The following is a 25,737-nucleotide window of genomic DNA, read 5'->3' on the forward strand; positions in this document are numbered from 1 at the left end:
TGCTAAGGATGGCATTGGTAGGTTCTGTTGGAACCGGGACTACCGGTCCACTTAGGGTAGCAGGGCACAGAGTGGGAAGGCTAAATCTAGAAGGCAAGTATGATGTGTTTGCACAACACTCACTACAGCACCCCAGTGCAAACCCACCAAAAATGACACCACACCGTAATAGTTAAATAGGAAATAGTGTGACTTTATCTCTTTGTTTTACAAAAGGGAGGCAATGAAGGTTCCAATGTTTATTAGATTAACTTGTTGGACATTTCACCTCTATAACTAAATGCATTTACTAGACAGTACATTGTAATTTTCCACAGTAGCCAAAGCAGCAGGTTTTAAATACATTTAGCTAGGCCTTCAACAGGTAGCACATCACACATGGACCACTTTGAAACAGGTTGCCGATGAAATCAATCAAGTAAGTACATTGTATGTTACTGTAATAAACAGGCAAATCTGCTTGGAGCAAGCAAAGTTGAATGACATTCTATTTTAGCAGATATTCCGCATTAAGTTGAGTTAAGCTGATAAAGTAATTTGGTATAAAATCACACCGGTTCCTCATTCAAGGTGTACTGTCTCTCCTTCACTACTGCGTAGAAAAATATGCTTAGAGAGGTCTTATTCCCGAGAGGGGATGGAAGTCTGTCACCCACTCTTATGATTTAAGTTAGTCACTTTGTTGTCAGAGAGTGGTTTACCTTAGGGAATTAACTCTTAGCACTCCTGCTTCCGTTTAGTTTCCCCCCTCCCTGTACAGCTTCTCTCCTACCGTTCCACCCTCCACTGTGTGATCCCCAAATACCTTTGCGCCCGATCAGCGCCTGTGATTCAACATCCTGGGAGTGTATTTGTGGCTCGGTCTTCCCCCTTCCTCCCGCTCAGGTCTCGGCACTTCGCCTGAGGCGGGCAGGGGGTCACTGCTGAGCTGCGAGGTAAACTTCTTAGAGGCCTGGAAGCACAAGGGCCTCCTGGCGCTCTCACTCCTGCTACACTGGGGAGTCAACTGTGGATCACCTCGGCCTTCCGGATGGTCACGGCCGCCTCTGCCTCAGCGGGAAGCTCCGGCTCGTCGGAGAGAGAGGTAACGCGCTCGGCGGGAGTCCGGTTGCTAAGCGACCCCACCCAGCGTCTCTCTCCGAGCCGGCGTCGCCTCCCCACTCCTCACACCTGACGCGGGAACCACTCCACCTATCTCCATCTCAGGCCATTGAAATGACTGGAGTTCTCTGTCAGCCTCGGCACACAGCGCCTCAGTGAGGGCACGAAGAGTGAAACAAAAGGGGGGAAGGGGGGCTCCACCCGATGTAGCTGTGGGGGAACTAGGCAACAAGCGCTGCCAACCAGGTTAGCTCACATCAATCAGGAAAATCAGCGATCAAGGGCAAAGATTAAGACCCCGCTTCACCTCCAGGGTCGTAGTGGAAGACCCTCAGTCCGAGTTGCCTTAATAGCCTACAGAACCCCCCCCCCTTCTCAAATTCTCTGGGGCTGGGGAAACTCCACGCATTTCTTCCCACAGGCAGGGCCAGGTCAACAGGAAGGAGTAGGGCACCCACAACCAACTTTCAGCCCCTAGGAGCAGTCAGATTAGCCAGTGATACAATCCCCCTAACTCTATAGCCTGCACTCCAGCCAGCCCAGTAATGAAAAAATGGCTGCCCAGTGTCCTCCATTATATAGCCTGGGCCCAGGTCACCAGAGTGGACCGGAAGGTTCTGGAACCCTCTAATGTAATCCTATGGGCCAGACCTCTGAGGTAATTCCTAGCAGGCGTCCATCTTAGGAACTCTCTCTACCCACCATTTTAGGAAGGTGCACCTGTGCCTCAGCACTAATTAGTAATGGTGGGACACTCGGAGACCTAAGGCCACACAAAAAGGATTGGTGGAAAAGAAATGTGAGACAGAAAGGAAAAAAAAAACATAGGTTCCTCCTATGGATCTCACTGAAGTCTGGCTCCCCTGGAATTTAAACTTCATAATGTAATGTTTTCTTCCTCCATTTAGCTTCCATTAAGTGGCCCACATAACTTTTAGCACTAAACAAAACTCCTAAAAAAAATATACATCTATCGCCATATATTCATACTACGCAGGTGTGGTTTCCTGGGCTGTTGCTGAGTGTTTAGCACACTTGGATTTGTAAAGCAGTGTCTTAAGGAAGATCAGATCCTTGCCAAGCTGGGGTTCATGGACAGGGGTCTTTTGGTACTGTTCGGCACCTTCTTTAAACAATTGGGAATTGTGCATAAATTATATATTGTCTGTATTGTAAAAACAAATGTCACATCACAGTGCATGGTGGTGGAATTCAATTCATGACACATCTGTTCCCCTATGTTCTGTATATGAATAAATAATTTTAAGACAGAAAAAGATTTGGGAGTATTAAACCTATCTCATTTGCAGAGATATTAGCTGTATGCATGCTTAATGTGTGCATCAAGACATTCTGAAAAAGGATCCCTTTAGATACAGAATTTGTGTAATATGTATACACTAGTCCATGCTAGGTTATAGAGTGACCCAGTGGATATTTATAAAACAAAAATAGGTATCCAGGCTCAATTTGTTTCTTGGCATGGCCACTACAGTACTGCAGCTGCGTCTGTGTTAGGAGTGAATCTAAGAACTTCTAAATGTGTTTATCGCTACCATCCTTGTGGAGGGACTTGGTTCCCGTTATTTGGTTGGTATGAAGTGGAAAAAAATCACAGAAGGGAAAATAACAGAAACATGTGCATCTAATATTTATATTCTGGGGATCGAACATTTGTGCTTTGAAACAGGCAAGATAGGGGCTTAAGGAGAGCTTTTTGGGGACAGGATGTAGCCTTACAACTAGAGTGGTCGAAGCTGGTTAACTGGGTTTGAGTCCTGGCAACGACGCTCAACATCCTGTGATTCTGGGCAAATCACTTAATCTCCCCCCTGCCTACCAAAAAATTAATGAGTCCTCATGTAACAAAACTGAGGCTCATATAAAGCGCTCTCATATCCGATGTCTCGGGTCTAGTTCGCACTATATGAAACTCTAAAGCAAAAAAAGGAAATTCGATAGGAACAGAGCTTCAACGATTATAGCCCAAAGCGAATTTTTACACTTGGATGAGCGTCTGAGAGGGCCACTTTAATACAACATATTTAGAGTAGTTTTATTTATAGAAAGAACTACATTTCTGACTACTAGAAAAATATAGGTTTCGTGTTTTAAAGACTCATACAGGGCACTAGTTTTTAGCAGTATGAAAATCCATAACCGTTGTACCCTCCCAAAAAAAGCACTTGAAAAATACTAATGATATTCCCCCGTGGTCAAGTCATAACTTCTTGTGTGGCAAAACTCACAACATTAAACAGAGAACCTTCAAATTAGTACAGGTACAACAAAATCCTTTCTTTCATTTTACATATTTTATTTCTTTTTCTGTAGTTTATCAAAAATATTTTTTCATTTTAAATCTTTTCTTGTGTATACATCATTTCATAAACATGGATAATAATCCAATTCATATTAAAAAATACAGTGAAGATACAATGTGTTAAAAACACCAAGTGCTTTCCGATAAAAAACTAACACCCTGTTTGTCACACACCAACCAACATACACACTTACTCATTCATACCACTCTACAAATTTACAAACTCAAAAAACTATTTCTAAGGTTGAGGTAACACAGATATTATTTGTGTGATTTCCACGCCAGGTCTAACATCAAATTAACCATAGAGGGGGTCCCAAAATGTATGTGGCCCTCCCAAAAAAGCAACTTTAAAAGTTAATGCATTTGTCCTATAAACCAGGGTCCCACTGTTATTGTTTATTACTGCCCATTCGCCAATAATTAGTCATCTGCTTTATCATGGGTTAGGTTCGCTGTTGATTGTTGTCTTCTTAAAGTTGTATATAAGGATTAGACAATAGACTGTAAATAAATATCAATTTAATTTACAATGACTAAAACCTATGATTACTAATTGCAAGGGAACACTCTCTTTAATATCTGGAAGGCTAGCTGTTGTGCAGAAACTTAAAAATTAACAGTATGAAAAAGTTCTATTGCCATTATCATTCCTTTTTAGGTGGTTGTTTGGTTTGCTAAAGACATCTTGGGGACTTTCAGAAAGGTGACCTAGGAATGTATTCCGCCCGTTGATTACCATTGGCTCTGTGGTTTGTAACTTACATTTTCTGGTTTTCTATTTGCTGGCTTTATTTGCTTTAGACTTTCCAGGTTCAGTTTGTCAATCCCATTGCCTTAAGTGTGTTTACTGTATTCTTCCACAAACTCCCTTTCTGTAAACAGGCCTTCAATTCTTGTTCTCATCTTGTCACATTTGCTGTGCATTCAAAGACAGGGATTAAATGTCAGGCGCTGTCTTCAGAGGGCACTGGTTTACCTTTCTTTCTCTGACTTCAAAGTGAGAGGATTTATGTGACAATCTTGCTGGATACCAGGGTAGGAAAGATGTTTTTCTACCACACTACAAGATTTAAATGAACTCTGTACCTATTTAAGAATATATTAGAACTAGGAACACAAATGAAGCACATATTTTGTTAATTCTGAAGTGTGCTGGAAACAAATATATTTATTATGATCAAAACAAATCGATGTACTAGGTGATGCAATTTACACACATTTTGTTTGTGTAAGGCTCTACTCTGTCAATGCACTCTTCGCCACTCTACTCTACACCACTGTACTCTTCGCCACTGCACTCTACACCACTCCAGTCTAGGCCACATCAATTTACTCTGCACAACTCGACTCTACGCCACTGTACTCTACGCCACTCTGCAGCACTGCACTCTGCACCACTGCACCCTATGCCAATACACTCTATGCCAATGCACTTTAATCTGTACCACTCAACTCTATGCCGCTGCACTCTACACCAATCCACTCTATGACACTCTAATCTGCTCAGCACCACTGCACTCTACACCACTTTACTGTACACTATTGCACTCTATGCACTACTCTACTGCACTCTACCCTGCACCACTCCACTCTACGCCATTTCACTCTACTCTGAAAATGTCTACTCTATGCTGCTGCACTCTGCGCCACTCTACTCTGCCCCACTCTACTCTGTCACTGCACTCTATGCCACTTTACTCTTAACCGCTGCACTCTACGCCAATGTGCTCTACACAACTGCACTCTATGTCTCTGCACTCTGTCACTGCATTCTATTCTGCATCACTGTACTGTATACCACTGCTCTCTACACTACTTTACTACACTCTATGCCACTGTACTTTGACGCTCTACCCTGCCACACTACACTCTCCTCCATTGAACTCTACGCCACTCTACTCTGCACTACTCCACTCTTAGCTACTCAACTCTATGCCTTCAGACTCTATGCCACTGCAATATATGGCACCATACTCGACTATGCTACGACTTTATGCAACCCTGCTCTGCATCACTGTATGCCACTGCACTCTGTGCAACTCTATTCTGCACTCCACGCCACTACACTCTATGTTGTTTGACTCTAGTCTGCGCCACTGCCTTTTGCATCACTTAACTCTATGCCACTCCACTCTGCACCACTTTACACCACTCTATTCTGTGCCACTGCACTCAACGCCACTCTACTCTGTGCCACTCTACTCTGTGTCACTTTACTCTGCGCCCCTCTACTCTGCGCCACTCCACCCCGCGCAGCTCCCCTCTGTGCCACTCCACTCTGTACCACTGCACTCTACTATGCACCACTCTGATCTACACCAGTGCATTCTATGACTCTGCATTGTATGCCGCTGATTTCAATGCCACTGTACTCAATACCACTGCACCCTATGCCACTGTACTCAGCAACACTCTACGCCTATGCACTCTACACCAGTCCACTCTCCCCTATGCCACTCCCTTGTGTGCCACTCTACGCAACTCCTCACTATGCCAATCCAATACACAACACTCTCTGTCACTCCACTCTACCCCACTCTTTGCCATTCCACTATACGACACTCCATGCAACTCTCCTCTATGTCCCTGACTTTTTAGCCATGCTGAGCGGCAGCCATGCTGGTCTACAACATGACTAAAATATATTAGCAAAGCCAATAGCTCCAGCGTAGGCGAGACCTATTGACTTTGCCAGTTCTTGTTAGTATTAGCATTTTGTTTGCTAAATGTGTCTCTGCTTCAACATCATGTGTATATGCAGTATCCACGTAAAGAATCAGGTCATAAAACTACTTCACAGTTGCATGGTAAATACTCATTATCTAGCAAGAGTAGTAAAGGTTTGAAATAATTCAATTTCTATGCTGTAGCAAAGCAGTCAGGAGGTGTAAGGTTCACTATGCAGTCACCTTATAGTACCACTGCAGCAGCACCACGGGCCTCATGACCTCCTAAAAGTGCAACAAGAGCTTTATGACCCCTACCAGACCTTGGCGTTGTCATGTGGTTTTGCACTGTGTTGGGTGGAGGTGCTTGGACGTTGCCACTAGTCTGATCCAGTCTGTCAGGGCAGTCATGCATTCCCATCTTCACTACTCTGCCGGCAAGTAACTGCTCCCAAGTACAGTCTGATGATAGCAAGTCAGCCTGAGGCCGCATTGGGTTGGGCAGTACAGAGGGTGGGTGGGCAATGAGGTCACCACAATTGCATGTAACAAGCTGTGTGTTGTTCCTCCAACCTGCCCAGCTCCTGAAGCTTGAAAATATCAATTTGAAACACCAGAACGGGTGAGCGTAGGCCAGCTCCACAGTGGAATGAGGAAGAAAGCTCTTGCACTTTCTCCTACATTTAGGATATGCCACGCCCCCACTAGCTGACTGGGGCACTTGGATTATTGGATGCACCTGTTTGGGTGAGTGACACGCAGCCCTGCCAAGTACCACGCATCAGGCGGTATACTAACGCATTTCAGTGTGGTGGTCTGCACCACTGAGCTGAAATGCGAAGTCATACATAAAATAGAGCCTCCTCAGCTCTAATCATGTAGCAATACTGACTGATTGAAACTAAAGCTGTTCTCATCTGAAGTGGCAGCTTGCCGTGCGTGCTGCTTCCGGCAGGCTTCAGGGCGAGTCTGCAGCTATAAGCTGCTACAATGTAACATAAACAGAAATTCATCCAACAGGAGCCGCAGCATTATTAATTACTATACGTTCATGACATTGTGGTGAGTGTGGCTGCAGTTCGAATAAACCAGTGGCAATGGCAGCACTGCTCACACAATGATCACGTTGTGGCGCGGTTATTTTATCAAACACGGTCATGCGACGAACGTGACTGGTAGCTCAGCTGAACCCCACATGGACCGCGATGGCTGATGGAGTTGTTCCTCAGCACCCCAGCACACCAGCCCCTCCTGTGTAGCTGCTGCTGAGCCCCACAGTAATTTCCGAGCTGGTGTTTGCTGCGGCAGGAGTCGTTGTGGCAGTGTGTTGCCATTATGAATTGCCACTCCTCCATTCGCGCTGCAAAGTTAGTGAGTAAGAGACTAGATGGTAGAGTCGGAGAGTATGTAGTCCGACTCTAGATGGTAGAGTCAGACTACATACATTAGTCATAGATAAGGTTACCACAAACTCACTATGAAAATAGGGATGCAATTGAATATAGTGGTGGTGCACACTGGTGCTTGATATATTATTTAATATGTGTTTTGTTGCTTTATTTCAGGGCTACATGACCTACCCAACAAATTGATGCCAATGTGCACATATTGGGCAAGAGTATGGGCCCGAGTATCTATTTCTAGCTCTAATTTTCAAAATCTCTATTATTTGCACACAATCATATAGCAAATTGACTGAATATCATGGTCCTGAAGAATGCCTTGAAAATCTGTTGTCACTCGGGCAGAAACATGTTGACCACAACACAGGGTATATACCCATGACTCTGTCTTACATTGCTTTCAAATCCTACCCTTTAGAACATAAAAATAAAGTCTGTTGTTCCTACTGAGGTAGTTTTAACACACTTTTTTGTTGCACTCTGCACCTCACTTCTACCCAAGAGGCTTTGAAACATTGACGTGCGCCATAAAACAATCCTGCTCCTTTCCTGCAGGAAAGTTGTAGCCCACACTGTGTACCTTGTGGTCCCAGTGTGTGGAGGAACACAATGATGAAGCATGTCACCCTCGGGTGAGTGAGGGTTCTCATCCAAACACCTGCTGTGCCCCCACTTGTCACGCCCCCTTCTCCATTTTTCATTCTTTTTCAAGCACCTTGCTACCCTATACTCTGTGTGAGTTTTATATTTTTATGAGCACACATAACTAATCATAATAATTAACAATAACAAACAATTAACACTGGATTGACCACTAACTTTAGGTTCCAGAGTAGCATGTTACTTGGTACTCAGCGCTTCTGTGTCTCGTAAGGGGTAGCAAGCGCTATATAAATGCAATTATAGTTACAAATAAAACCATAGGCAACAAAGAAATTCATGCACCATGGACTTCTTTCCCCAACAAAAGTAACCTCAATATAAGATGTGGTCAGTAGTGGCAAGCATCATTAGTTTTAGCAGCATTTGATACATCTGTACCATCTGTTCTTCTCCCGTGAGGATAGATAAAATTGGTTCTACTTCAACGGCAAAGACAAATGAGCGAGGAGGTCATAGGGAATTCTGCATGTTGGGACCATGCCTCTTGTCTTCCAGTTAAGCAACCCTAAGTTGTCCACATTCTGCCATACCCTACTGTGACATTTTCTAGTTTTGGAAGAATGTCTTGCAGCACAGAAAATCTCTCAGAGTATCTTGTGAACTAATGTTAGGACTTGGCCCTAGGGTATGGTACAGACACAAAGAAAGTCAAAGGGCCATCATTTCCAGTTTACACTTACCACTAATTCAGTGCAGGCACAGGAAGCAGAAGTGAACAGAGGCGGGATGGCAATTATGAAAGACTTAGGGGGTGATTTTCAAAAAGGTCGTGCAAGGCTGCGCAGCCCGCCTGCGAGGCTGCGCTGCATTGTGCGACAGGGAGGGAGCAAGAGGGCGCTATATCTTCAGAGATATGGCTCTCTTCTACCCAATTCCCTTGCGCCGGTGCTGATTTCAGCTGCTGCGCACCATGCACACACCTTAGCGCGGCAGTGCTAGGGTGTGTGCATAAGTGTAGCATAGGTTTTGTACAGGATGGGTACCCTTCCCGTACAAAACACTATGGGACAATGCAAAGCTTTTCCCACTTTGCATACCTGCTGCAGAGTGCAGCACGCAAGGAAAGTCGGAAAAGCACAGAGAAATGAAAACATTTCTCCTGCTAGCACCTCCTTTGAAGGGGTGTTAACTTTTGGTGCAAAACCATGTTTACAAATCATTATAAATAGGGTTTTGCATCAAAAGGCATGGGTGGCTGCATGGAACCGCCCATGTACCACCAATGTCACGCCCCCTCGGCGCAAAGTAACGTAATTTCTTACAGCGTACTTTTGCGCTGGCAAAAAAATAGCAAAACAAGAATTTGCGCTGGTTAGCGCCACTTTTGTGATGCTAAACCAGCGCAAAAGTTTTGAAAATCTGCTCCTTAGTCTTGGGAGGCTGGGGCTGTGTAAGAGGGTGAGTGGTTTCTGGATCACAGCAAGGCACTGCTCCCAGCTACATTCTGAAGACTATGAGCCAGTCAGAGGCAGCTTGGGCACTTCTAGGGCAGTATATAAAGCAGCAGTGGGAGGAAGTGGTTGCCTCTCAACTATGTTTGTTGTAGGCATCCTGGTGCCACTATATTTGCTCAACATTTGGTGTCCTGCACTTTTTTGTTTTGTCTCCCAATCCTTCGATTTTCCTTTCTCCCTGTTACCTAAGTGTTACCCTCCTCTCCACTTTGAAGCTCTCACAGTCCTCGAATTCTATTGACAGTGTTCTTTAGTACCTTGCCATCTCCAGTGCACCCTGTTGAAAGAATGTCCAGGTACTCTTTGCCTTACTGACACGCCACAGGAGTGTGGCACAAAATTCAAGGTGGTTGTAGGTCTTCTTGGCAAGACAGAGTGCTTCCTAAACCTCAGTCCCACCCTCTCAGAAACTGTTAGCATGGGACTGTTCCCTTCATGGTACACATTTGTATTTGCTTTCCCTTAGTGCCTTACGATGTTTATCTGGTATCTTGGTTTTTGATTTTGATCCTAACCTTACCCTAATCTACTAAGTGCGTAAAGGCCTGGGCATGTGCCTTGACACGAGCAAGATACTGGACCAGTCCTGTGACCCGGAGCATGCACCAAGCATGCCCTCCTTGAACTGACAGTGAACTACTGTTCCCATCATAAGTTTAACACATAGAGCGGTGGTGGCAGCATACCATGTTTTGTGAATCCACAATTGTAACCAGACCTTTATATCCGTGTCATTGGAGTGGAGACCTACTGCCCCACTTGTGTAAAGTTCCACTTCTATGAACCTACCCAGATTGTATTGCTAACATCCCAAGTGTATGTCTGCATGCTTTGCACATGTAACCTGTGTGGTACATGCAGGGTGAGTCAGAAGGGAATTTGTGGCGTGGCCTGAGCTGCTGTGCCAGAAGAGAAGTGACATGACTTGAGCCTCTGTTCCAGCAAAACAGTTGCAGCATAACGTGAGGCCGCTGCGCCCAAGGATGAAACTGTTGCCTGCCTAAGCCTGATTCGACAGGGCTTTACCATCCAGCCAAGATCTGCCTGTATACGATTACACCATCCCAGACCCTATAGCACAAGTAAGGTTGCACCAATCTTCGAGCACCTACTTACCCAGCTCATATGGTGTGCTTGCAAGGAGCTGACCCAGTCACCGGATGAAGAGGAGCAGCTGTGCAACCACATTAAGAGACCATGTAAGAACTGCCAGATTGTGCTTTCTCTGAAGTGGGAGACCGAGTGAGCGGATGAGAAGTCCAATGGCCGCCTGAGTGCCGACCCAAACATGGACTGAGAAACCTCTCTCGTGAGATAAAGTGACTGATGCGGAAATCTGCATCTGAGTCTAATAATGCTTGACAATCACTCTGAGAGGAAACTTCTGGGACTATAACGAGTGACACTGGGGTCAATAATATGAAACGGCGAAGACAATCTCAAACATGTGGGACACTAAGTTGCCTCTTGTTCATGTTGTATGTGTAGTTTTTAGTTCTAGGTGCATTAAAATACTTTTCTTATCAAATGTAATGCACTGGGGTGGACAGTCATTTATTTCGCTAATGTTTATGTGTTGAGCGTTCAGCAAGGGCATTCCCACACTGCTTTCTTAGAAGCATGTGACTGCTTGCCATCACTACATAGAGAGACAAGTGCTGAAGAGGTTTTACTTGGCTCAGTTTGCAGATGGATCCCGAGACATCAGAGGCAAATGACCTGAACCCCCACAGTTAGGGTCCATTAGGCCTGCTTGCTCCGTGGCCGCCTGAATGGGTCTGACTGTAACCAAATCTGCCCCTCTCAACTAGAAAGTAAGACCAGTACTGTCCAGAAATCTCTAAAGCAGGACTTCCCACACGAAAAAGGAGCCAGTGTGTCTTCAAAGGTCCAACAGCCAAACAAATTAAGGAGTTGGAATGCATTTGCACATCAACTCTTCCACCATAACCTCTTGCCTTTGTGTAGGAACCTATTGAACCAGACCAAAGTCGAATGGTCACAGGACACATTTGAATGAAGTATTTGCATTTAATCACAACCTAGAAGATTTAATGAACGTATTAATTTCTCAAAAATTAAAAGATAATTACATAGTTTTTTCAGGTCTTTTAGACTATCTTACATGATCCCATTGTAAAGAATAGACATCTCAGCTGTGGGCTCTGTATTCAGAAAGGAAGAACCAAATACATTTGGCTCACCTTTTCAGAAGGGAAGGTACTGTGTGGCTGAGAGAAACCTTGGGGCATATTATCAAGGGGGGCAATAGGCACTTTTCGCCGGTTTGGCGGCCGTTTTCGTCCGCTAACCGGCGAAAATTCTATCGCCCTATTATCAAGCTGTCGCTAACAGCAGTTAGCGACAGCTTGAAGGCGATAGCGAGCGGTTTGGGGCCCGCTTTGCATGTCAGCGATATTTATCGCTAATGACATGCAAAGTGGGCGTACCCAACCCGTTAGCGACTGAAAGCAGTCGATAACGTCGCTATCGCCTATTCACAAGGCTGGCGTAGCGATGGAAATATTCCCGCTATCGCCAAAAACTAACGCCTGCTCTGACCAGTTCTTAGCCATGTTATCCAATGGCTAATGCGAGAATATTGCTATATTCTCAGCGATATTCTATATATTGTATCTTGATAGTTGAGGATTGTCATTGGGGATACTTACTCGTATGGGCATATGGGACAGCTGGATAAAATGGATTAAGTTGATGTATTGCAATCCCACAGCTAGGATAAACTGTTCTCGATGACATACAAAATCTACAGAGAGAGACTAGGCAGGATTGCCCACTCATGCCTATACTTTTTGCTTTGGCTCTAAAGCCATTTGTGGAGATGTTGAGAACTGAGGGCGAAGATAGAGGTATCCCATTGGTAATTGGAACATATTTCATTTTGCTCTATGTGGACAACATATGTTGGAGTTTGGGAGACTGCTGGGTCTTGCACAAACTGGTCTAAAACGTGCACTTTGCCAATAGATCCAGAAATGCAGATCAGGCCTAGGGTGCTGTTCCAATGGAATATTACTTGGAACTGCACACATTCAGGTACTTAGGAGTTACAACATATCACCGAACAGAGTGCCTGATGACAGGAAACCTAGGAATTGCTCTGAGATCCCTCAAGGATAATATCGATTTCTGGCACAGTTTTTGGTGAAGAGCGGTGGCCTTGACGGAATTGAGGATGCTGCCTAGGCTGCTCTGGTTATTATCAAGCTTTTGTGGGACCCAAATGGTTCAGAGAGCTAAAAGTATCTTTAGCCACATCATATGAGAAGTACTTAGGCACAGAGCGGCCCTGAATGTGCTGAAATTACCACTAGGTGAGCATGTGGGGCGTCTAATTTTGAGCTTTAGTGTTTGCCACTTCAGTTCCAATAGATTGTTAGATTAGCTAAATGGCTGGATGGTGGGCTCATGCAAGAGATGGGTACATTGAGAGCTGAGGCATTTCAGGGTGAACTTGTGGCTCGGTTCTTGGGCTATAGATAGTAGGAAATTAAACTATATACCCTGGAGATGTTGTGTGTGGACGACTGCAAGCTGACCACTCTACTCACATTTCATCTCTCTGATAGGGCTACCAAATACCAGGGGTTATTTCAGAGCCTCATCCATGGGGCTTTGGAAGGAGGATGAACTGTGCTCGGTGTGGGCCCTCTACCATGACAGGGAACTGCCACCCTAAGTGCATTTGAGAGAGGAGTTCGGACTTCCATCTTCTCAGTTTCTGACATACGAGGACATATGTATCACAGAACATTAGGCTGAGGTGGAACACTAACACTTCTGAACCTATCACACATGAGGTCCTACAACTGCCATTCACAGCAGGGACCAGTTGCAAGTTGGTTATGTGGTTCATTAAAGCTCTCCTAGAAAATGACTAAACAAGAATTTTCAAGCTCCAAATCCAAGTGGGAAGACAATGTGGGGAGAGGCCTCAGTGGCAAGGAATGAGAAGGGGCTTTAGAACACACATATAAGGTCTTGAGAAATGTGAGATTTAAATATACCCTATTCAGTAATTTACACAACACTTACATGCCTCCCAAAAGAAAGAGTAAGATACTGGGGAACAAAGACATCAAGTACCTTAGATGTAGACACGTAGCACAGACTACTACTACATGGTCTGGAGCAGTCACAGCATCAATGGGTTCTGGAGGAACTTAACTGACCAACTAGAGAAGGTGTTGGACAGGGAAGGGCTTGTTTTGTCCGGTAGCTTACCTATTGGATCTAAATATTAGACCAACACAAAAGAAAGCCAGGAGTACAATATTACACTTGACTCTAGTTCTAGAAAAAAGAAGAATAGCAGGATACTAGAAGGCAAAGAAACCACCCCGATTGCCGATCGCTATGATGTGTTCGAATGCTCCAATATGTGTTGAATCTGTGACTTACTGCACCCCCAACCTCACTATTACTCAATATGCGTGTTGTTTGAAGGAACCATTGTCAAAATGATATAATCTGTTTTTAAGATTGATTAGGTTCTCTTATTTGAATGTGTGAATTGCTATCATTGATGTTAATGTAAAAACTATGTGTTGTAGATTGAAAACTAAATAAACAGATAAAAAAAAAATCTTACTAGCAGTAAAGAAGTATGCAGTAAAGTATTTTGTGAATTCAAATATTATTAATGGACTCGAATGTGTCATGAAAATTGTTGTCTATTTTATTTACCATTGCAAACATAGGCATATTGTTATTGGAAAATTGATTATATCAGTAGAAGTTTGTATTCTCCTTAATGTTAGATGGATCTTATTAGAATTAAAATGTTGCTTATTTGCAAGGAAGACCGTCAGACAGTAATGAATTTGTGAAAGAAGTACAAATTGTGGCAGAGTTATACTACTATAGTGCTGGAGAATAAGACTGATTGTATCAGATTGAAGGCATGAAAGGGATTGGTTTTAATTTAATCTTGTACCTATACTTTAAATGATACATTGATATCTGTCTGGTACAGAAATAAATAATCCCACAAGGCAGGGAACAATTTAATCAAAGACATAAATGTAATAAAATGTATCCTCTTAATTTGCAGGAACTCATTACTTCCGTGGTATGAATAATAGTCAACAGCCCTGGTCAAATGCGATTGGTCGCAAAAAATTTGGGCTGAAACCTTTGAATCCTACAGAAGAAGGTTTGGCAAGTATACACAGCGTCTTGTTCCGGAAGGATCCTTTCTTGTGGAGGGCAGCTCTGCTTTACTACACTGTCTATCAGGCCAGCAGAATGTCCTTCAGTGAACTCTTTAAAGATGTAGCAAAGTTTGTTAACGACCCAAACACCCGGTGGGATTACTGTGTACGAGCCAAAAGAGGGTGGACTGACACTTCTAAACCAGGTATGTCCCCCCAGCCTCATTGATTTGATGATATGCTAAACTCTCTGGCATTGTTTACAAATGCATTTATACAAACGTTTGAGTTTCAGAGACTATTTTAAAGACAGAGTAAGATAAAGAATTTCTATTTTTTTTCTTGTCATCATGATAGGAGACCCTACAGGAGACGTCTAGTTAAAAAGTCAGCAGTGAATTCCTCTTCTGTTACAGAGGCAATAATGCTTCAAAACGCAGATAACACTGCTTTTGCTTATAGTGCTATTCTTGTCTACTTTCACTTGATTGGATATATTTTGTTAAGATTTATTTGAAAATATAATTTGCCGCCAAGTAAACAATAATCAGTATAATAAACGTGTTGAACATAACAGTCTTTTTCGATCTTACCACTCTGATATACTTGTCAGATCTCAGACAATTGCTCAGCAGAAAAGGCTTAGGAAACTTCATACCTGGAGAAGATGGAAAATAGGACATTGAAAACTGCAATCATGCAGAACAGACGGTCTCCGGCAAGTTTCCAGGTCTGCCTGTGTGCTTGTTACAGTGAAACTCCTCCACTCATGGGGTAAACATTTATGCCGTTTCCCTGTTATTTATGTACATTGATTTTACATCTGCAGCTATACTTACTTTATTCCCATCTATCTGTGATAGTAGAGGCATAGTGCTGTGAATGTGTGACGAAGCGCTGCCTGTAATCTAACAATCCACCTAGGTGTTCCACCAACCAGCTTGCTGGCATGGGGGTCTTTCTCTGTTCCATGCCCCATTTTCCCCTTATCTCTGGGTTACTTACTGGTGTTTGGTTACAGACTGAAAGTTAACTCATAAAGGTAGTTGTTGGGCTTGGGCTCTCTCTTATCCGTATCCAGTTATCAAAGGGTGGTGAAAGATTACCAGTTCAGTTAATATGGATACCAAGATCAATCAAATATTGGTGATGGCATAGGAAATAAATAAAATACAAGATGATCTTCAGCTAGCTTGACAGTAGTGTTCACATGTATTGGAGAAATTTGCTCAGATGGGAGACGTTAAGTGTTCCAAACCCTTCTAAGGGGAATATTCTCAAGAACGTGTGGTAGAGAGAGGAGCAAAGACGGCGGCCAAAATGGCCGCATAGCTGCCCGGCTCCGCAACTCGCCCTCGCCTTTTGCCCCATCCTGGCACTGATCCTGCATCCCGGTCGCGGCTCACTCCGGCTGAACACCTCTGGAGTGCGGCGATGTTATTCCGGCTCGGAATCTGCTCCTGACGGCCGAGATCCATCGCCCCGTCCTCTCCGGCCCTGGTACTGATTTGGCCGGGACCTTGCGTGACGTGGCGGCCGATGCGCGGCTGAACAACAGCGGCCCCGAGAGGCCATCTTTGCCCGGTGAGCCGGCCCGGGACTTTCGATTGTAGCGGCCTGAAGTGACGGCTTTGGGATTGCATCAACGCCCCAGAATAGCCTGCCAACGACTTGCGCCTTCGCATGCCACTGCTTGCACACTCGGCTGCACTTGCCACCGCACGGAACGACTCTGCCCCACTCCACGCACTGCCGGCGACCGATGGCTGTGCTCATAGTGTGGCTCTGAGTGAGCAATCGACTATGCCCGGCGAGTGCTTTACAATGCGGTGGGTGTTTTCTGTTCCCGTATATGCCTGGTGAGAACTGCGTGGTGGACGGCGCTTGCCTTCCTGGCGGTTGGGGAGGCTTGCTTCTTCCCCGGGTCTGGGGTTCCTCGCTGGAGCGGCACGCCGCACTGACCGGTACTGGGGCGATGGCACTTACAACGCGAGATGTCCTGCGGGCCCTCGCAGAGCTGCATTCCGAATTGCGAAGTCGTTTGCAGCCCGGTGATGATTTGCGGAGAATGGCGCTGTGTTCAATGGCGGACGGCCATCTTGCTGATCCGGAGCCCGAAATTCCCCGGTGTGCTGACACTGAGAGACCCCTGAACGTGGATCAGTCTGATTGTGGAATTGGTGGGACCTGCAGCCGAGCCTCTATGTTTGTGGATGTTATCACCTGCCACTCGGCGTTTATATCTCCTGACCGCCCCTACTTTGTTTTTGCGACGGCCAGTGTGTTACAGAGTTGCAAGATCTCTTTCCCTTCATTTCGTCTCTTTGCTGCTGCTTTGACTCCGAACGTGTCTGTGGACTCATCGAACCTGCTTCCTTACATCGTGCGGCGCCTTACTACCTTGACCCGGACTGGACAGGGCTGAACTTGTACTTTTTTACGTCTTCATTGGATTCTCTGATGCCGGATTGATACATTGTTTGTGGGTGTGACTTTGAGTGACCGGGATGACTCTATGTTGTTTGCCCTCCATCATGGTGGGCTCCTTGTTCGTCAGGATGGGTGGGTGGGGGCGTACTTGGGGCCGGAGCGGGGGCCCTCCTCCTATTTTCCCTTTTTCGGGTTTTCTGGGGCGACAGGCGTGCCTATGGGGGGGGGGGGCCGTGGCCTTCCGCTGCATGCTGGGTGGGGGGTAGGGGTGGGGTGTGTTTCATGTTTCTCTTTGTCTCTATGGCCCACTTTTCTTCCCTTTTCTTTCTTTCCTCTTTAATAACTCTTTCTTTATGATCTTATGATTGTAGTCGGGGGTTTCGATTCCTCGAATGGATGATTATCTGTGTTCCCCTTTTTTTTTTGTTATGTGATCCTGTTTATATTACTCGCTCAGTGGGCGGGTTACTGGACCTTGATGTACTGCTCTCGGACTTATATCCTCTTGTCATGTTTGCATTGCTGCGCTGCATTGAAGGCTGTCGTCTCTACATGTGTATTGCATAGTGCGTGATGTCGTAACGTTGCATTTATTCGGAATCTCCAATTTCTGAACTAGACTCCTTCATATCCTGTAACACTGCTGACGATTCTGATTTTGCACCTGCTTTTTGTTGCCTCGTTGCTGGAGTCTATGACATCCCTGTCCTGTGTTGCACGATGATTTGGCCCCTGAATGTTATTTCATTGCCTTCTGACCTTTATTCGCTTTGCATATGATTTTATCATGTTAGCGTATTTTTAGCTAATCCTCCGATTGCGATTTTTGATATGGTTTGTACATCTGTTGGGTTCCTTGCCCCCTCTTCGTATATTATGGTTCACATGGTAACTGCTCTTCTTCATTTATAACCTTTAAAATTAACCTGATTTCTCCTGTGCTCGACGGTCACCTTTTTATATGTGTCATTTTGACCACTGGCGGGTTTTTCTCTAGTGACTGCTGAGCCATTCTATTGTAATTTTGTGCTGCGCATTGATTTTGGGGCCGGCCGGGTCGGTTGTAGGCCTCTGTATGTACGCTTTTGTGTTTCAATAAAGGTTTAAAAAAAAAAAAAAAAAAGAACGTGTGGTAGCCATTTCAAATTTAACTTAACGCAACTTTCAACATCGCAGTCTAATGCGGGAAAATTACGCTGTGTTAAGTAAGTGTTCACAACACGGAGGCACCATGCGATAAGCAGCCGACAGCGCGTCAAATGTTTGCGATAAAGTCAACGTGACGCCACAAAAATGCGAAACACAAACGCCCAAAAAGTTGCGATGAGGCCAATCGCAATACAAAAAGCAGCGAAAACCAGCAGCAGGCATGCAAATCCCACGCGTCTGGAGGGAAAATGCACTATAAAAACAACAAAAAGAACACACCAAAAACAATCACAAGTGTGTAGCAACATGGATGCACCCAGACCGTGTGCAGCGGCTAACGCGAACCCCACAGACCACCAGCAATGAACAACAGGGTTGGGGAAGGCTTAGGAGAAGAGGAAAAGGAAGACGGGGAACAGTCTGCAGGCAAACCAGATCAGCGTCACGGAGGTAACAGAACACTACCATCAACTGACCCACAATTGGAATACTGTGAATGCAGTCGGAGTGTCCAGGAGGTCAATGGAGGAGGCCAAGAGGCGCTGGCATCATGTGAAAACCAAACCATGGACAAACCCGCTGCCAACAGGAAGGCTGCAGCTGTGACAGGAAGTGGGAGTCCTGCGCCACAGGAGGAGCTGGAGGAAACCCAATACACAGTCATCAGTGTGGCGATGGTGCAAGGAGCTGGGAGTCCGGACACAGCTCAAGAGGACCTGATGCAACATCAACAGGGCGAGTATCGACCAGGGACTGAGGGGACGGATGGAGACGAGCACAATGATACACATGCACAATGACGTGTAGCACACTGCACACCCACAATGGTTCTGGGTCATGTCCCTGATCCCCGTGGCACACTGCAGCACACACACATAGCAAGAAAAGCACATCCACATTGATGACAATGTGCAACCTCGACACTGCAAAACAGAGGACACAAATGGGTCCGCTCATGCCCAGAAACAGGCCAATCACATGTAACATTGCAGGAAACCGTCATGTCATGTCATGTCAGGTGCTCTTATATAGCGCTCGACTCACCGGGAGGCATCTTGGCGCTTCACTTAGAGTACTCCAATAAAGGGACCAACCCAGGGAAAGAAGGACCTAGTATAGGAAGGCTTTTAACATTTTCCTAAAGGTTAAATAGGACGGAATGGTTCATAAATAAGCAGGGAGGCTGTTCCAATACTTGAGGGCCAAAAAGGAAAAGGCCATGCCCCCAGTTCTTTGCAGCCTGATGCGGGGCACTTGGAGAAGTTGCAGTGAACAGGATCTCAAAGAACGGTTCGGGGTATACTTGTTTAATTTCCTTTGCAGGTACAAGGGACCAAGTCCCGTGAGATGGAAATGTACGTGTACAACCTCACATCCGACATTTATTCCAAATGTCCACTGTACACCATCAAAATTCAGCATCTTCCAAACAGTCACAATGTGCATTGCCATACAGTCTGCATGTAAACAAGAACAATGTGCCAACATACATGTCAACACAATGTCAACATGCATCTCCCCTTAACATTGCAGAGGGACAAACAACACCTCAACAGATCAGACCAGACAACTCATCAGTGATGCCGAAGCGGACCACCACACCTACGACACCGACGCCCTACAATAGTTCATGGACATCCCAGCCAACCCACCACCAGGGCAGCCAAGTTACATAGAGGAGAACCCAGCCCCTGCACAGACCACACAGCAGAAAACACCTGCGAGCACGGCTGGCTCACAACACGTCACCGAGCCACACATGCCATTCCAATGCCAGGTGTCAGAATGCCGAAAGGAGGTGGCCGAACAGGTGCGGCTGGGGTCCAAACCCATGGAAGACGAACATACGTGGGTGTCTAATACCCTTCAGGGACCACCCACACCCCACAAAGGAGACCCACACTGTTACAGAGACACATGCACATGCACATTTCCAGTAAAAACCACGCCCAGAGGCACGCAATAATAATTCACACACCCACGTTGGCTCTGCGTACGACGGCCCAGTCCACTCCTCTTACATATTGAGTGGGTGACGACAAAGCCACATGTCCAAGCTCTAACCTGCTGCCTGCGGTGACATGTCTGCGTCCGCTGCACACATAACAATGTAATGTCGTAGGGTCCAGGACCCTCATGCATACAACATGACCACAGGGACACACGCAGATAGTATGGGAGATACCTGATGCAGCTGCAGTGGGGTGTGTTACACCTGCATCATCTTCCTCATCATCGTCCCAGGTCTCCCACACTGCCTGAGGTGACATTGCTGCACAACCTCTCCACAGCACAAAACTCAATCAGTAATGGTCCATGGGTTGCGGTGCACTGAGTTAGTGGCACCTAGAGTGCTGAGCAGGGTATCAGGCAGATGATGGCATCCACAACAGGTGTGAGCAACTCCGTTAGTCCGTCAGTACCACTGTTTTGACTCTGGCAGATGGCGGTTGGAGGTGGTCCTGGCGATGGTGGCATGTGCCTCCTGCAGTGATGTGACGCCGGGGCCGGTCAGGACTCAATGTGATGTGTGAGCCCGGGTGGACCGCAGTTGAGGCCGGAGGCAGCGGACAGCGCAGGGCCACAGACACATGGCGTTGACGACCCCAAGGTCATGGTCTCAGAGGCCATCCAATATTCAGTCAGACAGGGTACCTGACTTGAGCTGCACAGAGTTAGTGGCCCTGGATGCACAACTGCCGGCACAGGCACACCGCCACGGGAGGGTGACTTGCGGTAGACTGAGGTAGGGCCACGTGGACTGAGCGGGTCCTCGACGATGTCCAAGGGGAATGTGGCGGCAGATAATGGGGGACAGTGGAAGGTGTCCTACAGGGCATGATGTAGAGGGCAGTAGCCGTCCGGAAGCAGCAAATGGAGGAGTGGAATGCTACTGCCTCGTTTCCACCACCAATCGGTATCAGCCACATGAGGATGAAAACGACCCCCTAGTCCATAGACTCAGATGCCACCAAAGTTCAACCAGAGAGTGTCCATGAATGTCGGGGCACAGACTTAGTGGCACCGGAGCTGAGAGGGGATGCAGTCTGCGATGATACCGGTACAATTATATGTACTCCGCCATTGCTAAATCAAGACTCAGTCCCGAATGTGTGACCTACTCGACCACAGTGTAGGCCGGAGGCAGCGGTCAGCAGTGGCCCACAGCCACGTGCCATTGGCTCGCGATGCACAGAGTTAGTGACACCAGGGTAGTTGTTAGTAGTGTTCGGTCACCTCTGTAACAATGATCCTTTTTCCTCCTGTCTAAAACGCATCATCCTCTTACACCTCTCCTTGTGTGCCATGATGTGTACTCTGCCATTGAAAAATACTCAGTTCCAATTGTGTGACCTACTCGAGCACAGCGTAGGCCGAGGGCAGTAGTCCACGTGGGCCCACAGACATGTGTGGTTGTAATGCTATGCACAGACTTGGTGACAACACCTCAATCAATCAATCATATCATTTGTAAAGCGCACTACTTACCTGTGAGGGTCTCAAGGTGCTGGGGGTGGGGTGTGCTGCTACTGCTCGAAGAGCCAGGTCTTGAGGAGTCTTCTGAAGGTCTTGGGTCAGCTGTAGGCGGGTGGGGAGGGTGTTCCAGGTCTTGGTGGCGAGGTGGGAGAAAGACCTGCCATCGGTGGTCGCTCTTTGGATGCGGTGAACTATGGCGAGGGTGAGGCTGGCGGAGCGGAGATTGCGGGAGGAGGCATAGAAGCTGAGTCGTCTGTTGAGGTACGCTGGCCCGGTGTTGTGGAGTGCCTTGTGTGTGTGCGTGAGGAGCTTGAAGGTTATCCTCTTGTTGACGGGGAGCCAGTGCAGGTCTCTCAGGTGGGTGGGTCATGTGGCTGCGGTGGGGAATGTTGAGAATCATACGTGCAGAGGCGTTCTTGATGTGTTTCAGCCGTCTCAGGAGTTTGGCCGAAGCTCCTGCGTAGAGTGCGTTTCTGTAGTCCAACCTGCTGCTGACGAGGGCATGGGTGACAGTTCTTCTCGTGTCGGTGGGGATCCACTTGTAGATCCTGTGAAGCATGCGGAGGGTGTTGAAGCAGGAGGAGGAGACGGCGTTGACCTGTTTGGCCATGGAGAAGGTGGAGTCGAGGATGACCCCTAGGTTGCGTGCGTGGTCGGTGGGTGTTGGGGCTGTGCCCAGTGGGGTCGGCCACCAGGAGTCATCCCAGGCCGAAGGGGTGGATCCGAGAATGAGGACCTCCGTCTTGTCCAAGTTCAGTTTCAGTCGGCTGTTCCTCATCCATCTGGCGACGGCTTTCATTCCTTCATGTTGGTTGGTTTTGGCGGTGTGGGGGGTCTTTGGTGAAGGAGAGTATCAGCTGGGTGTCGTCGGCGTAGGAGATGATGTTGAGGTCGGGCTACACTTCCCCGGACAGAGGGAAGGAATGCCTTCAGTGCAAGTCGGATCGCAGGCAGTTCCATGGTGCACAGCAAAGGCGGTGGATCCACTTTCTACCCCCCTTTCAGAGGTTCTCCTCTTACTTCTTTCTCTTGACCAGCTCTGGGCACTATAAAAGGCTATCTCTCAGCCATTTCAGCCTTCTTAAGACTTCCTGATCAGCCTTCTCTTTTCAAGTCCCAGGTTGTAAATAGATTCACACACATGTATCCCCCAGTTCCCTTCGTGATGCCTCAGTGGGACTTGAACCTTGTACTGACTTATCTGATGTGCGCTCCCTTTGAGCCACTTCATAACTGTCTTCTTCGTTTTCTGACTCTTAAAACTGCATTCCTGGTTGCCATCACTTCTGCCAGGAGAGTGAGTGAGCTCCAGGCTCTGTCTTCTAAGCCTCCTTTCTTCTCTGTCCATTCGGACAAAGTTGTTCAGAGGACTTGTCCTTTCCTGCCCAAGGGCAGTCCATCACCTTGCCCACCTTCTTTCCACCTCCGCATCCCTCGAAAGAGGAAGAGAGGCTCCACTGCCTGGACCCAAAACATGTGCTCTCCTTTTATCTAGACCGCACACGCCAGTTCCGGGTGGACGACCAGCTCTTTGTTGGTCACGTGGGCGCTAAGAAGGGACGGTCGGTGCACAAGCGGACCATCTCTCGGTGGGTCGTGTTGTGCCTCAAGGTCTGTTATTCCTTGGCGAAGAAGGAGCCTCCTGTGGGGCTGAGCGCCCATTCCACTCGGGCCACGGCGGCTACTACTGCCCTGGGTCGGGGAGTCCCCTTGCAGGACATATGTCGGGCAGCTACGTGGGCCTCGCTGCACACGTTTGCTAAGCACTACTGCCTGGACAGCCAAGTCCGGTGAGATGGCTTTTTCGGCCGTTCCGTTCTCCAGGACTTTCTGGTGTGATCTTGGTTTGCAGACCTACCACCGGGGTTGGTATTGCTGGGGTATCTATTCTAAGGTAACGAATCTAACATCAACCTGTTTCTTTCAGATGCACAAGTTACTTACCTTCGGTAACAATATATCTGTAAGAAACAGTAGTTAGTGTTAGATTCCTTTCCGCCCCACCCATCCTCTCCGTTCTGCGAACCGATATCCAGGGTTAAGGTCTCCCTTTCAGGGCCCTAATTTCATTGCTCCCGTGTCGGTTTCTTGCATGGCTCTGCATTCCTGGCGCGGAAAGCTATGTACAGAACTGACGTCGGCGCGCGAGGGCGGCGTCTAAGTACTCCGACGACGTCATCCTGGCGATCATGACGCCGGCGACGGACGCGGAGCCGCAGACGACGCCTACCAATGTGCAAGGGTACTGCTGATGAAAAACCTGTCTGGGTCCAGTCTGACGCCTGGGGATATTCTAAGGTAAGAAATCTAACACTAACTACTGTTTCTTACAGATATATTGTTACCGAAGGTAAGTAACTTGTGCTACATAGCTATAGTTGGGCGAAACAAACATAGAACTTGTTGTCGAGCATCCTCAGGTGCTGCCCCAAAGATCTGGAACTCTCTTCCTCCTGAATAGCGCAGAATCTCATCAATAACTGCTTTCAAAATTGAAGCCAAAAGATTCCTGATGAACAGATTGTTACCTTAATTTGGGCTATGTGCATTTGCTTGTAACCACTGATCCTACAACTAGTGCATCAACATGTGTTGCATTGACCCTACAACTTTTTTACCAACTTGTGTTTCTGCTCTCTGCTCCTCTCGACTGTAAGGTGTGCCCCCCTTAGCAGCCTGTCCTTTACCTGTTAATTTTATCACTCGCTGTGTTCCATTTGTCTGTGATTACTACAACTGTTTGGTATTTTTACTTGATATTGTTACTGGAGTTTTATTCTCCCTTTTATCCTTGTGTAAGGCGCTCTGATATCCCTCGGGATCTTGTTCGCGCTATATAAAACGGTATAAAATAAAATAAGTGGCTGCACATACTGAATTGCTTACCCTTCTTTATGGTTCCCAAGATGTATTTGCTTAGTTAAGTCACTTCCAGTAATTGAAAGCTGAAGCAGCCTGAATTGATGAATCTGCCTAGACGGCATTCTGCCAAGACCTCAGGGAAGATTTGAAGGAGGCATTACCTTTAGTAAACTGACTAACAACTACTTTGTCCTTTATACTTCTAATGCTGTAGATAGATGCACAGAAAAAGGAGAGAGGCCAAGCAAGACAATTCTTCCAGAGGGGAGTGTTCAACAAATCTCCAGTGAGGCTGTGGAAATACTTCTGGTCACTAAGGAGGAGCTAATACCATCGGGAAGTGTCCAAAAGTCATCCACATTCCAGGAAAAAGCGAGATGTCGAAACGGATTATGTTTATATTTTGGTCTGGCTAATTATTGTGTTAAAGTCTGTCTGAAGAAATTCCAGAACTCGGCTGTAAAAGACCACGGTCTAGTGGCTCAGTGAACTAATGTGTCCACTGCAGGGGCCTGTGTTTGACCTCATGGTCACAGGTTTATATCACGGCGGGTTCACTAAGCCTTTCATCCGCCTTGAGGTTGATAACAGGAGTACTATGGAGTTGGGTAACAATACACATCTGGTATTCAGCGCCAAGATGCCAATGAGTGAACTTGCTCTTTACAAATACACGTTATGTTATGTAGTTCTCCTTCAGCAAAGAGGTATGTCTGTATGGCAGACGCTTTTGGAAAAGCCCATTTTCAACTGACAGTTCATATCTTAACACCGTGTCTTAACACAGAGAGAACCTTTGAGAGTTCTTGCTTTAATCGACTTTAGTACATCAGTATGGTTTTTGTATCACTCTTTCCATGCATTACAAGACTTACCAAAACAATTTAAAGGAACTCCTGAACCTATAGTAGGAATAGATGACAAGTCTTTATTGGCTGAATAAGTATGCTGTGAGACTTCTCAATTAGTTATGACTTTCGAGAATTTACATTTTGAATGTATTCGGCTTGATCTAATTGATTCCACAACCTT

At 46.4% G+C, this 25,737-nt stretch overlaps 1 protein-coding gene across 1 annotated transcript in view; it reads left to right on the forward strand.

Moving 5' to 3' along the window:
• The window catches only part of MATCAP2 (microtubule associated tyrosine carboxypeptidase 2), a 334,412-nt gene that overhangs the window by 207,079 nt on the left and 101,596 nt on the right, over window positions 1-25,737 (forward strand). Inside the window, exon 5 of the mRNA XM_078688222.1 lies at window positions 14,688-14,993. Within this exon, the coding sequence (XP_078544348.1) occupies window positions 14,688-14,993 (306 nt within the window). The remainder of the gene's footprint in view (window positions 1-14,687; window positions 14,994-25,737) is intronic.

The sequence above is a fragment of the Lissotriton helveticus genome, chromosome 4_1 (assembly GCF_964261635.1).
Source record: "Lissotriton helveticus chromosome 4_1, aLisHel1.1, whole genome shotgun sequence".
In the NCBI taxonomy this organism is placed as follows: Eukaryota; Metazoa; Chordata; class Amphibia; order Caudata; family Salamandridae; genus Lissotriton; species Lissotriton helveticus.